The sequence below is a fragment of the Mobula hypostoma genome, chromosome 13 (genome assembly GCF_963921235.1).
Source record: "Mobula hypostoma chromosome 13, sMobHyp1.1, whole genome shotgun sequence".
Classification (NCBI taxonomy): domain Eukaryota; kingdom Metazoa; phylum Chordata; class Chondrichthyes; order Myliobatiformes; family Myliobatidae; genus Mobula; species Mobula hypostoma.
Genome location: NC_086109.1, coordinates 63,838,124 through 63,852,987, shown reverse-complemented (window position 1 = coordinate 63,852,987; position 14,864 = coordinate 63,838,124). Strand labels below are relative to the sequence as shown.

At 43.6% G+C, this 14,864-nt stretch overlaps 1 protein-coding gene across 2 annotated transcripts; it reads left to right on the top strand.

The window, feature by feature from the left end:
* The first annotated feature begins 2,515 nt into the window (after positions 1 to 2,515).
* On the top strand, positions 2,516 to 8,357 carry mex3b (mex-3 RNA binding family member B). 2 transcript variants are annotated; one of them, XM_063065849.1, is made up of 3 exons: positions 2,516 to 2,529; positions 4,783 to 5,035; positions 5,771 to 8,357. In XM_063065849.1, the coding sequence occupies exons 2-3, from the start codon at positions 4,783 to 4,785 to the stop codon at positions 7,153 to 7,155; spliced, it is 1,638 nt and encodes a 545-aa protein (XP_062921919.1). In that variant the 5' UTR covers positions 2,516 to 2,529; the 3' UTR covers positions 7,156 to 8,357. The 2 variants fall into 2 exon arrangements, with proteins under 2 accessions (XP_062921919.1, XP_062921918.1); XM_063065848.1 differs by lacking the exon at positions 2,516 to 2,529 and adding an exon at positions 4,137 to 4,159.
* Positions 8,358 to 14,864: the final 6,507 nt, after the last annotated feature.

The following is a 14,864-nucleotide window of genomic DNA, read 5'->3' as shown; positions in this document are numbered from 1 at the left end:
TTTGACAGGCTGCATCACTGTCTGATATGGGGGGGGGGGCGATGGCTACTGTACAGGACCAAAAGAAGCTGCAGAGGGTTGTAAATTTAGTCAGCTTCATCTTGGGTACTAGCCTACAAAGTACCCAGGACATCTTCAAGGAGCAGTGTCTCAGAAAGGCAGCGTCCATTATTAAGGACCTCCAGCACCCAGGGCATGCCCTCTTCTCACTGTTACCATCAGGTAGGAGATACAGAAGCCTGAAGGCACACACTCAGTGGTTCAGGAACAGCTTCTTCCCCTGTGCCATCCGATTCCTAAATGAACATTGAACCCATGAACACTACCTCACTTTTTAATATATATTATTTCTGTTTTTTTGCACGATGTTTAATCTATTCAATATACGTATACTGTAATGTATTTATTATTTTTTCTGTTCTATATTACGTATTGCATTGAGCTGCTGCTGCTAAGTTAACAAATTTCACGACACATGCCGGTGACAATAAACCTGACTCTGATTCATAATTCTGCACACTACGACATGATTCCTCCTATTTTCCTGCCCTTCAAGGAATAAAGTCGTAACCTATTCAACCTTTCCCTGTCTCAATTCCCAATTCATAATTCAAGAAAATGTTGTTTTAAAGGTCTGCAGCAGCAAGTTTGATTACAACAAGCAAACGGAGAAATGTGAGATCACAGTTTAGTTTACAACGCCACAGAGGAATGAGCTCCTGGTACAATCTGTATTTTATGGTGTGGGAGGTGATGCAAGCCAGAGGTTCTCACTATGTGTGTGAAACTTCACCCACACCATTTTAAGGACCTATCCTCCTGCACATTCTCCAACGCATTCCACTACAGGCCGTTGTTATAGAAAAGCATCTCTCCGACCAAATATAATGCACCCGAAGCCAGGAGTGAACCATTGTGAGAATGCGCTTAGAATCAGCCAGGTCACCTTTGTTCAAACCCACAATAGGCATTCTTAAATTAAATGTAGAAATATTTCCGATACGATTAAATGTTTCGTGGATTTCTGCCTTCTTTATAAAAGTAGCTCAGGAAAAGGGTTTTTGTTTAAAGTTTTGAATTGTTTAACTGACCACAAGAAGAATCATGTAGGACACAGAGTAGGCGTGAATAATTATTATTAACAAGACATAACTCAGACCAATGGCTAATGCCTGTTAAATTTGCTCCTATAATATGCACGGTAGTATGTGTTATCAAATATTATTGGTCGGCCGAGATAAATATTCAGCAGGCATGTTTAAAAGGAGGCGACAAAGAAGGTTGCTCCCGACTTCAGCACGTTGCAGGTCCGGTGCGGGGTTCGTTGTTTTGGCGTGTAGTGCATGTTCTCTCCTTTTCTGAACACGGATATAAGCGTAAATAAAATCAGGAAAACAGACAGAATAATTGCACTCTAGAGAGAAGAAAATACACGACCGTCTTTATTCTCGACGTGTAAAAAAATTGCATTGTGTGGTTTTCAACATAAGGCGTGATCTTTTTTCAGATCCCACGGTGCTTGACAATCAAACGAACGGTGAACACATATCCTCTGTGAAGCACCCTACATTAACTTGCCCTAATGCTGAGACTGCGTTATAACGCTAGTTTATATAGAGTCGTATTTCCTTCCCCTTGCACTAGGGAGCTCTGGGGAGCAAAGGTGTATCATCTCTGGGACTCAATTGACTTTTGGTCCTGCTTCATCTCGCAGGGTGCGCCGCATTGTCCGGGGTTCGTACATTAACAGGAGTCACAATAAGCTTTCAACCCAGAAGGACCTTAAAAACGACTGAGTGCTACAGTATTTATCTCCGCGTTTTAAACATCGCCAGATAAATTCAAAATAGTGACAAGGACTTCGCTCAGCCTGCAGATGAAGGCCAGCAGATGATGTAAATGAGCTGCTTGCAAAAGGAGTATTTCGAGGAAATAATTTAAGACACTAACGCAGTTAACGTGTTATAAGGTTAATGTGATTATGTTAACTAGACAGGCAGAGGGATCTGGACAAAGGCTTCCACTTTGAGGGGGTTTGAAGCAGTCTATATTAACATAAGCATTGTGCGGTAGCGCTGCCACTTTCCGTCCCAGTGATTTCGAACTGAGCAGAAGCGTCTTTTGTGATCGGACTGCTGATCCGTCTCCCTCCCGAGCCTCACTTCCACAAATAGCCTTTTCTTCAAATCAGAATGAAAAGTCGAGTATTATGGAATTCTGTCCTGTGAGTGGCTGTTACCGTTTTTAAATGACGTGTTCCTCCCCTCCGCTTTCAGTTGTCGCGCAGCATTTTTATGAAAATATTTGTATTGAAAACTCTTGCCTTTAATTATATTACTAGACACCCTGAACACTTGACTTCATGATTCTCTTTGATTACGCTATGTTGAGGATATTACATTTCAAAGTGTGCAAATTTTTGATTGTCTGAATATAATTATATACGGGATACCGCTGCAACCAGATTAACTGCTAAAGCATGGTTACTGCAATTTCATTAACATACAGTAAAACGTGGATATAAACCAGGTATGTATAACACTGATGTTGCAAGCTTTATTCTCTGGTAATTGGTGTAGATATAAATAAAACAAATTAGACAGATTTCTTTCCCGCCCGTGGTTACTTAATCGTCATTGAATTAACCACTCCCGTAATCTCAGTGGAAATGAAAATGTAGAGATAACAAGAATGAGTAAACACTGGGCGGAAATGGGTGTGTTTACCTGCCCCGTTCTTCTGTGCCCGATTATTATTATTTGATACCGAGTGTGATCGTAAACCCGACCCTCTTGGACACATGAATACGATGCTTCGTTTATATGCAAGAGACAAGAAAGAGAATTAATCCCGCCATGCCTCCCCGGCAACTGGAATGACAGCATGCGAATGATGTTAACAGTAATATTAGTATATATTGTAATTATAGAGCTGTGACTGTCACAGCCCTTTTCATTGTTCAGGAATCCTACCGGCGAGATGCATTGGAATGGAAAAGGCACCGCAAATTCCCAGCCATCACACACTATTTTAAATATATTCTCTATTGTGTGTGTGCGTTGGGGGAGGGAGATTGGATTTGCAATTAGCTAACTCGCGGAGCTGGTTCTGACGTAACTGCAATTGCATTGCCCGCTTGACTTTAAAATATAAGGCGACATTCTTTTCAATAATTGACAAAAGTTTTCTTTTGCATTTGATTTGGTTGATGGTTTAATACTTCCATTTGTACAATCAATAATACGCAGCACCTCTCCACCCCTAAAAAAACGACTGCAACGTCGCCGAACGTAATAACAATTGCAACAAAGACACGTTTGAGTTTGAGATTCGGAGCTAGGGGCTACCTGCTTTAGCTGTGGACATGAGTTAGGCGGATACGGAATGTATCTTGGCGTTTCTCCTGGATTTCAATTGGCACCGCTCAACTTTCTCACAAAAAACTACCTCCAGGACAATAAGTCAGTCATTAAAAAATCGCACAAGCTCCCGGTAAAACTATAACGCCCATTGTTCTTATCTGCAGCTATCGTATATGATAGTGGGCTGGATCATCAATATCAGAAACAGCAACAACATGCAGCGATAATTTGTCTGCACCCTGGTAGGTACGAGATGCCTATCAATCGACTATCAGGCAGATCAGAAATTTCACTGAGATTTATATTTTACTTTGACAGGGTGCTTGTGATATCATTAAATTCACAGCTATTTATTACACCCTCTGTGGCCGATAAGAGCGATTTGATGATTTCTCAGTGAGAATATCCTGACCACTCGTGTCAGTAAATCAAGATATTGGGAGAAAGGCTCGGTTATTGGAGCCTAAGTGACAAGAAAACCTTTCAGATTGTTTTTAAATATATTCCCAACAGCTGCTCTGAAAGAAAATAAACGTCTCCATGTTGCAGGTCGCATTGTTTCATTGTTCGAGAGTAGTAAACGGGAGCAGCCGCGGGGGTGGGGGGGAGGTGGGATTGAAGGAGGGTCCCATTCACTCGCGGTGCCTTGGCTCCCTCCCTCCCTCTCCGGCACAGAAAAGGGCCAATGAGGCGGCGCGCCGCTTAACCTCTGCCCGCCGACCCCGCCGTGTGTGCCTGATGTCATGGGGCCGCACTGCTCGGCAGCGCTGCCGGGGCTGAGGCTGGAGGAAGACGCGGTGAGACGGTGCTGAAAGCGGGCAGGCGGGCGAGGGAGCCAGCCGGCCCCGACAGAGAGAGAAGGGAGGGAGGGGAGGGGAGGGGAGCCAGTCAGCCAGCCTGCCGTGCGGAGCCGAGCATTGCTGCCGGCTGCCCGGGGAGGGAGGGGTGGGTGGGTGGGTGGGGGCTGCAGCTGAAATTTAACACAAAGAAACCCCGGCCACTTCCACAGACCGGCTGTGGGTGCCACCGCGCCGCGATCGCTGGCTGCCCCCTCCCCGGCTCCTCCTCCCGCTGGCCCCGTGTACCCACAACACAAAGGAAGTGGGGGGAGGCGGCGGCCGCGGCGTCACACCGGGTCCCAGGAGCCGGCCACGGCTCGGCCTCGCTCCCGGCTGCCTCTCCTACGCTCTTTCGATCCCACTCCAGCTTTTGCTCTGTCTCTCTCCTTCCCTCCCCACCCCCTCCTCCTCCTTCACTACCCCCACCCCCTCCCTCTCTCTCTCTCTTTCTCTCCCTATACCCTCCCCTCCCTTTTGCTTTTGTCTGATTCCTTCCTGCTTCTCTCGGGCTCAGCCTCTGTTCTCTCTCCCCCCCTCTCTCTCTCTCTCTCTCTCTCCCTCTCTCTCCCCTTTAATAAAAGATGCCGAGCTCGCTTTTCGCCGACATGGAGCGGAACCCCGGCGGCAGCAACAACAACGGCGGCGGCGGCGGAGGCGAAACGCTGGATGACCAGAGAGCGCTGCAGATCGCCTTGGATCAGCTCTCGCTGCTGGGTCTGGACAACGACGATAGCTCTATTTACGACAACGAGCCGAGGAAAAAGAGCGTCAATATGACCGAGTGTGTACCCGTGCCGAGCTCGGAGCATGTAGCAGAGATCGTAGGGAGACAAGGTAACGAGGAACCCGGGGTCCGTGCCCCCAACCCCTCCCTTATGAGTAAAATATTGCATTTTGGCTTTGATGCTACTGATTGAATACATTGTCTCTCTCTATTACATGAAGTAGAGTTGCTTTGCATGGTCTTGATACAATCTATGTTTGTACTGTATCTACTTTATCTCCATCCTGTTACAATGTATCTCTACGCTGTGCATCTTCTACTTTGCATCCTATAGAATATCGCCTTACATCATGCATCATAGGCTGACTGTTCTATGTACTATATCCTCATTAATTACAGTCTATACCGCACCTTCACCGTGCATCTATGATACACACAATTCCATGCTGCACTCTCTACGCCTTGCAAACTGTAAGGGTCCTTACTCTGTGTCTCGCATGCAGTCTTTGCATTTGGGAGCATACCTAGAGAGAAAAAAAGACATACACTGCTCGGTTTAGACCTGTGAAAGAGTGAGGGAGTAATGTTTGCAGCGGAAATCTTGTACACTGTTTTCGGACTGTTGGCTCGAACTCTCTCCCCCACCCCCTTTCCTTGAGTAATTGAGTAACCGATGACAAAGGAGAGTACAGATATGCGAGAAGAGCGCATTGTGCGGGTGAAAACGCGTCAGGCCAACCTGCGCGGAGTCTCGGTTTTATTTCCACCTGCTTTTTTTTGTGTGCATTGGTGACTAAAGGATAAGATTTGTTTTGTGTGTCTCTGTCTCTGCATTGTTTCTAAAGGTTGCAAAATCAAAGCTTTGCGGGCGAAGACCAACACCTACATCAAGACCCCAGTGCGAGGGGAGGAGCCAGTGTTCGTGGTGACCGGCCGCAAGGAGGATGTGGCCATGGCCAGGCGAGAGATCATCTCAGCGGCCGAGCACTTCTCCATGATCCGAGCGTCTCGCAACAAGAACACGGCGCTCAACGGCGCAGCGCCGGGGCCGCCCAACCTTCCAGGTCAGACCACCATCCAAGTGCGGGTGCCGTACCGAGTGGTCGGGCTAGTGGTTGGGCCGAAGGGGGCGACCATCAAACGCATCCAGCAGCAGACCCACACCTACATCGTCACTCCAAGCCGAGATAAGGAGCCCGTTTTCGAAGTGACAGGTATGCCCGAAAATGTGGACCGGGCCCGGGAGGAGATCGAGGCTCACATTGCCATGAGGACTGGCGGTCTGATCGAACTGACCGACGACAACGATTTCCACGCTAACGGCACCGACGTGGGCTTTGAACTGAACGGAGCGGGCAGCCTGTGGAGCAAGCCGACTCCGGGCCGCAAACCCTTCTGCAGCTACCGCAATGACAGCTCCAGTTCGCTGGGCAGTGCCTCCACCGACTCCTACTTCGGGACGGCCGGCCGCCTAGCCGACTACAGTCCGCCCGCCGCCCACTTCTCCGTCAACGGTGGCCACGCCAACGGTTTCGCTTACAGCGACTCGCTCCCCGCCGCCGAAGCCGAGCGCGACTTGGGCTTCGAGTCGCCCAGCTTCGACCCGGCGCCCGCTCCCCCCGCCTCCGCCATCCTGTGGTCCCAGTATGAGCGGCCGTCCGCCGCCGCCACTAACGGGGTCTACCCACCCGCCGCCGCCGCCGCCTCCAACAACGGGGCATCGTCCAGCCAGCAGCAGCAGCAACGGAGAGCTAACGGAGGAGGCCCTCCCCGGCTCTCCCCTCCCCCTCCTCCGCCGCCGCCACCCCCACCTCCTCCGCTGCAAGCTAACGGCGGCCCCGACCACCACCCGCTGGCCCGTCGGGTGCGCAGCGACCCGCTCAGCGGAGTCGCTTCTCCCATCGGTCTGGTACCCTTCCCGGCGGGCGGAGGACCTGGCGCTGGCGGGATGCTGCCCGGCGCCCACCTCGCTGGCGGGGTCCTCGCCGAAGCTGGCGGATCTTGCTCCTCTTCCTCATCCTCCTCTTCGTCCTCCTCGTCCTCCAGTATGAGGAGGAAAGGCAGCCGCGACTGCCTGATGTGCTTGGAGAGCGAGGTGATCGCCGCCCTGGTCCCCTGCGGACACAATCTCTTCTGCATGGATTGTGCGAACCGCATCTGTGAGAACAACCAGCCCGAATGCCCCGTGTGTCGCAAAGCTGTTACTCAGGCTATACGTATATTTTCTTAAAATGCAAACAAAATACTCCTTTGTAATACCGCATCCTGAAAAGTTAGCAAAAAAAACCTACAACATCAAACATATCGCGTTTATTATGTGAAATCCGCAGGTTTAAGAGAATTCTAAAGCAGAATTGCATTACAGATTGAAGTATTTTATTCTTTTTTGACTTGAAAAATTATATTTCGTAAGGCAGATGTTTACAAGTATTTTAATTTAATTTCAGTGAAACTTTTTTGTAGCTGGGTTAAAAAACTTTTTATTTTCGAATGGCCTTTTAACTAGGGCACCACGAACACTGTATGGTTTTGTTAATAATCACACAATACTGTTGCCTGACTGTGAGACCACGCCAAGCAGTATTCAGGAGGGAAGGAGGTTCAGCAAAAAAAGTGAAAGAGACTTTTAAAATAAACCCGCTTCACCCAGCATATTTTCTAGTCAATGATATAAAACATATTTTATTCTATATTATTACGAAAATGAAATTATAAAGTAGCAAAAATCAATGAAAGGAAACAGTTAAGCTTTCTAACATTTGTATAAGTAGAATCCAGTGAAAAATTACAGATTCTGTTGCACCACTATAGTTTTTAGTATTTCTATTTTAATACATTTGTTTACCACTTGTTTATGTATATGTAGGTGAAGTTACTTGATCGTAAATGTACTTTATTGAGCAAAGTTTAAAAACGAAATATATTTTATTTTATGATAAAGGGCCTTTAACCTCATGGTCAAATACTAATATTATATTTGCTGAGACAAGAATTGAAATTGTATCAAGAGTTTTATTTTTCTGACATTTAAAGTTCTACATAATAAAGGTAAAACTTAAGTAATGGTGCTACTTCATGTTTTTTTAAGTATTTCTATATAAATAAAATTGGTACATGGAATCAATAATTCTTGAAGCATCTGTTGGTCTTAATATACTACACACACTTGTGGGCATGTGTAGGCCAAATTCTTGAAAGAAAGCAACAAATCTTTTAAGTAAGCAATTTGTGAATGGGTTAATGAGATGACAATGGGAGATGATATTTGCATCAGTACAAAGTACCTGATTATGTATGCACACTATAGATCTATTTAAAAATCTGTATTATAGTCATGCTAAGATACTGTGAATACAATAGTGTACTACAGCTACATTAATAGTTGCTGCATGTGCTGTTGGCTTGTAGTTCAGACTGTTAATTTGCAATAAATGCCAATTGAATTATTTTTAAACTATTGTGGATTTTTGAAAGTAATTGGGTAGGGGATTTACAATTAACGTTTCTCTAACATTGTGCCTAACTGTTCTCTGAATGTGATAGATCTAAGTTAATTTCTGTGTTTGGTGTGGTTCTGAAATGGTTGGGGTCTCTGGGCACTTAGACATATAGACGAAAACTCCAGCTGTCGTGACAATAATGGACCATAGCAGACTTGGCCTTATGTGGCTCCAGATTCAATGAATTGGAAACGTTTCCTTTTCACTAGCCTTGCATGACCTGTCTTCTGTTACAGTGAAATTTTTCAGTTGGACTCTTTCCAGATAACATGAAGCTACAGCTGCTATTGCCAAGTGCTATTAGGTGTGGTCTGAGTTGAAGCTCAGACGGAAAAGTTTCTGAAACAGTAATGCAGATGTTCTATGGGGGAGAGATTTTTAAACAAAACACTTTTCTGTCGACCGAACTGGTGAGAATGGGATCCAGCCACATATACAGATTTTTATGGTATTCAAAGTGCTGACTGCAGGTAAGAGTGAAAAGTACTGCAGTGGAGAAATTAGCTTTCAAGGGGAGGGGGAGCTGTGAAATTATGGAATGAAGCTATAATATGTGTTTCATGCACTATGTGGCTTAGTTTGGTGAAACACAATCCATGTGTTACCATGAACAATGTATCTATAACATTTGCCACAGATGGATATTGCTAGTGCTATTAATCTATAGATTACAATTGCTTCATAAACCTTAAGACTAGAATTAGAAATATTTTAGATTTGCTAAACTGCAGGTTTTTCTATGGCTTTATTTGGTAAACTGTGCAGCAATCAAGTTGTGTGGACTTTAAAACAGAATTGCTTTGTCTTCGTCCTGTTGCTATTTAGTTACAGTTTACACATATAACCAACCATTCTAATATCCAACACCCAATATTATGGCAAGAAAGGAGAGAATGAAATCTAACTTCCGATATTAGTCTTATTGCAGTCTTTAGGAAGTTGGCGATATATTCAAGCTTGTTTTCCAGAATGTATGTACCAGACACCTCAATTGCTATTGGTTTACACCAGTTATGGGACCAATACTGACCACTCCTGTAAGATTTATTAACATGCAGAGATTTGACCACCTATCTTATGAAACCGTGGACCATAGCTAGAACCATAAAACCCATAAATATTTTCATTTCTTATACTGTTCCATATAAAATTAAGTTTATTAATAAATATAAAAAGTGTAGACTTTGAACATGAAGGTAAAGGGTGGATTGTGTTTTGGTGTTTCTTGTTTTGTGTATCAACATGCTAAAGTCATGTCATATGCTCATTCTTCTTGGTAATGTAGATGTGTGCCAGTTCAACCTGGTGCAGGGCATTAGTTTAGTTAAACAATGAATAACTTCATTATGATTTTTTAAAATTTTGTTTAGATCTCACTTTATTAAGTTTAAGATGGAGTAGGTCTCTGGCATCTGGCAGTGGCTGTTCAGTAAATCACTTGGGAGTGTGTAACAGTCCACTCTGCTTCTGATATTTCTTTGCCATCACCTGTCCGTGCTGTTGGAATAAATCTGTGTCCTTCCCTTTGGAACAGCATAGTATAAAGTGCATTGGGCCCATTTTAAACTCTTCCCTCATGAAACTTGCAATGGCAATGATCTCTGTGCATTTCTGACCTTGTGTCCTGTCTGGATAGAGTTTGCTCATTCTTCCTGTGTTTGTAATTTTCTCTGCATGTCCAGGTTCCCTTCCACATCCAAAAGGCATGTAGGTCAGTAGGTTAATAGGCCAGTGTACCTTTGCCCTAGGTAGATTAGCGGTATGTCCTAGTGGGGCAGGGGAGATGATAACGTGGAAAGAATGAAAATGGCATTAATGTTGGATTATCATAAACGGGAGGCTTGAGATCAGAATGGTTGGAATGGCCTATTTCAGTCTGTGCACTTATTATTGGGTTGGTGTTGTCCCTATTCATTATTAGTGACTTTGAATGCTAGGTGTCAGAGGAGAAGAAATGACTGGAATCACAATCTTTCACCTTTCCACAGCAAACTGCACCTATACGCCACCCATAACAGTAATTTGCCCTCAGTTACTCCTCGGGTGACCAAGAGATTGAAACCAGGCAGTGGAGGAAGAGTATTTCAGTGCTTTAGTGCTGTGCAGCTTAAGGTGAGTTGCCAAAGTAAAAGGAGTACGTTTTTATGTCCTTTAGAATAGCAGCCTGTCACTGATGGATTTTTCCCTAGAACCAGCCGCTGAGGCCAAAGGTAGCCCCAACTATAGACCTTTTGAATAATTCAGCTGAGCCTTACCCAACTAAACTCCACATGGGCCAGGTGGTGCCGTTATTCCCTGAGCCATAGGGAGCTCCATTACAGAGTTTATGATCAACAGGTTTACATAAACTTAGTTACCTTTTTACCAGGTGGCAATAAGCTGATAAATTTCTCATTTACATGAGCACCAGTTATTTTGTATCTGACAATAAAGGTGGCTGACTATGCCACTGTAGATAAGAAGCTGATTCAGAAAGCACTTCATCACAACGAGTTAAAAACAAAGCAAGACGGGTTTGGCCATGGGAGTGGCACGAAGCAGCCTTTTCCGAAAGCTGTTGCAGACACGGAGTTCTGATTGACCTCCCCCTATGCAGTAAGATTCCCCACACATTTGTAATTAATCTGTCATCCAAGATAATTTATAGCCACCTACCCATTCTCATCTGGCAGATTAAAGCTAGCCAAGCACATTAAGCAAGTACAGTGTCTCTTGGATCATGTATGAACATAGTTTAGTGACTTCTTGGCTCTACATTTTTTTATCCATGACCCAGATTAGATTTTAGCCTGGTCCAATTGGCAGACACGAGCTGCTGACTGGAGCTGGAGAATCCAATGTGTAAACATGTACAGTATTTAACTGTTCCAGGGCTGCCGGGGGCACTGTTTTTATGTCAACAATAACAATATGTGATAATTATAGTACTGAGATGTGATTTGTGACATTGAGCATCTAATAGCTAAATCCAAACGCTTATTATAAAAAATGTTTACATACACAGTGTGCTCATAATAAACAAGGTAATATAAGGAGACCAGAACCCGGATGTGAATCTGACGTTTCCATTGGGCAGTATTCCAGATGGTGAGTAGGCAAACCCAGCCAAATTTCCTTGGCATTGGTCCGAGCTGAAGGCCAGCCCTTGAAGCAATGGAGACAGAAGGAACTTGGCAGGGTTTTCACCACTGGTCACACTTCAGTAATCCCTGCTGGGTGTCTAGAAATATAGCACTAGTGAAGATAATGACGCTCTCTGCATTCGCCTGCCTAAGCCTTAGGACTTGTGAGTGCTCCCAGAAACGGTTGACTAAGACAAAACGTTTTACATTTCATTGATGCTGAAAGAAATTTTGTTTGCTGATACGTGCTGGAAGAAATAAAGTCATTGTCTTGCACTGTTCAACAGAGAAGAATCAGAATTGTCTTTTGAAGAGTGTCCCTTAAGTGAAGAAAGATGTATTGTCAAGTGAGAAAAAGAGGTGCCTCACATTCACCTTCTTCCACTTGCCTTCACGTTTAATGAATTACATTGGATTTGTTTCAGCAAATTCTGCGGAAGGGAATTAATGTTTAGCTGCTGGTTGACATGTTCCTATGTTGCACATAGCAGTGGGGATAAGATCAACCATTCCTTTTGCTTTGACATGATATTTGGTCTTGGGTACTCAGTAAAGTTGACCTTTAGAGCTGCATAAATTTGCTAGCAGAATCTGTAGTTCCAGGAAAGTTAGGACAGTTGAGGGAAAGTGCAGTGGCTCCAAGAAAATTCCTAGAATATTGCACCAGAATCCAGCCGCTTGATTGATGACCTTGATAGAAGTACGCATTTGGTCACTGATGATAAATGGTAATTGGTCTTGCAAGCTTAAGTATTTCTGATTGCAGTGTTGCTTTGTTCCCTGAGCAACCAGTTGAGCGACTTGCACCAAATGAAGGAATACTAATTTGCCCCTTTCTCACTTGCTGTAAATTATATGCAGAGTCAAGAGAATTTCTTTATCCCAAGTGTTTGTCACTTCCTCACTTTAAAAACGTGGACTACTTCAACCAATGGCCTCATTGATGATTAGGTTGTTATTTCATTGCTACTTGTGGGAGGTTACTGTGCCTAATTTGGCTGTGATCTCTCCAACGCTGCAGGCCTTCATCAGTGCTTCCAGATCCCGAAGACAAGAAGGGTTTCGTAGGTTGAAAGCACAAGAGACTGCTGGTGCTGGAATCTGGAGTAATAATCAGGCAGATCTGTGGGGGGGGGGTGGGGGGAAATAGGACATTCAACACCTTGGGTCCCTTCAGCTGCTCCTGATGAAGCATCTCGACCTGAAATATCGACTGTTGTGTTCCTGACCACAGATGCTGCCTGACCTCTTGGGTTCCTCCAGTATGTTTTTCATCTGGTCTGGCAGGTCACTTAGCTAGTTAATAGAATCGGGAAGATTTTATGGGAATGTGTGAAAAGTAAAATAGGATTCAGGTTGGATTACTTCATGTTGATGCTTGATGGTCAACTAAGACAGACCCAGCAGGCTGGTGTTCAGATGTCCAATGACTTTTAAACATCTTTCAGGCCTTATCATGAGCCATGCAGGTGCATTGAAGATATCAAGACAGTTAAACTTACCCCCATTCACATTCAGCTTTCACTCATGCTTTTTACAGTGGATAATTACTGAGAACTGATAGCTGACTAAAAGGAGATCATCTATAATCCTGCCTTCCCCAATTTCTACTGTCCACTGCTCAGACTGAATGAGTGTCTTGTTCCAAATGAGGAAAACAGACAATCCAAACTGTGGTGGCATCAGTTTGAAATAAATTGCTTTTGAAGGTCACAATGCAGATACCATCTTAGGTTTATAACATGCACATTTAGTCCTGATTTTTCCAGTTTGCTTTGCAGGGTTGATACTCCTGCTTTGTCCTGAAGTTGGGCTAACTTCAAAGCTCATGTTCCTGGACTGATTTCCTTCAAAATTGCAGATTATGGATAATGAAATAATTGCATTTTATAAAGGAATTTATAGTATTCAAAGAGTAATTTAACTTGAATGGAAACACATTTCACAATATATTTGATGTTGCAGATCTTGACCACATTTTCTGTAGTTATTTTGTTCAATTCTTAAAAAAAGCTATATCGAAATCCTATTGATGAATATAACAGTGCCACGTAAACTCAGTGTCCACAATAGTAGGTACCTCCTCTACCTAATAAAATGGCCACTGGGTGTATGTTCAGGATCTTCTGTTGTTGCAGCCCATCCACTTTGAGGTTAGATGTGTTTATGCATTCAGAGATGCTCTTCTGCATAGCACTGTTGTAGTGCATGGCTATTTGAGATACTGTCAGCTTGAACCGGTCAGGGCATTCTCTGACCTCTCTCACTAACAAGGCTTTTTCGCCCACGGAATTGCCGCTCACTAGATTATTTGTTTTTCTTTTCTCTCTTTTTGTTTTTTGCACCATTGTGCAAATTGGATGGGTTATCTGAAGCATAGCTTGAGTTAAATCTTATTTGTAGTGGAAGAGAATTCCTGATTAGATAGTCGTTTGCAAACAACTTTTGTTGAAATTAATTCCTTCAATGACGTGAATGTCACCACTAGAACCATTATGTATCCTTCCTATTCTATACCTCTCCAAATCTTTTGGAGTAGTTAACAATCAACCACACTGTTGGGTTTGAAAAGACTTTTAGGCCAGACTGAGTAAGAAACTTCTCCAAGCAACTTCAGTGAACCAGATTAATTTTTTTTTCAAAAATCTGTAAGGTTTCACGTAAATAAGATGTTTTTTTAAATTTTATTTCTAATTCTACTGATAGCTTGAATATAAATTCTACAGCTACTATAGTAGGATTTTATTCTCTCATTCAACATTCCAGAACTCTGACTGTTAGTCCAGCATCACCATAGATCATCAAAGGATGGAATATTCATCTTTAATTTACAAGAGCTGTTCTGAAGATGAAATGAGCATTGTACTTGGGTGAGGGTGGACTTAGTGAGTGAAAGGGCATGTTTCCATACCATTAAGTCCCTATGACTTGATGACATGAATACTCAATAATTCAATGAAAAAAGTTATTCAATTTACTTATTGTTGAAAGGATCATTTTATGAATGAATTTCAAAGAGTTTTGCCCAAGTTTTTCTATGTCAATTCAAAGTCAGCTAAAATGAAATCCCATAGACACTGGGCACTTTCCATTAATTAGCTCTTAACATTTTATTTTCATGTGAGGCCTAGAAATGGGCCAGGTTGTGCTGATGGCTAGTGCACACTTCCATCCAGAACCATTAGTTTGCTGCAGGGTACAAGTGAGTACTGAGAGTCCAGGGTACGATTCAAGATTCAAGGCTCTCTGAGTGAATGTAATTTTTTTTTTGTTATTCTATGTAATATTAATGTTTTAATGGAATATCATTAGTCAAC

Excerpts from the sequence above, each read along its gene's own strand:
- mex3b (XM_063065849.1), top strand. The coding sequence starts at position 4,783 with ATGCCGAGCTCGCTTTTCGCCGACATGGAGCGGAACCCCGGCGGCAGC. Across the intron at positions 5,036-5,770 it reads AGAGATCGTAGGGAGACAAG|GTTGCAAAATCAAAGCTTTG; the intron begins GTAACGAGGAAC and ends TTGTTTCTAAAG.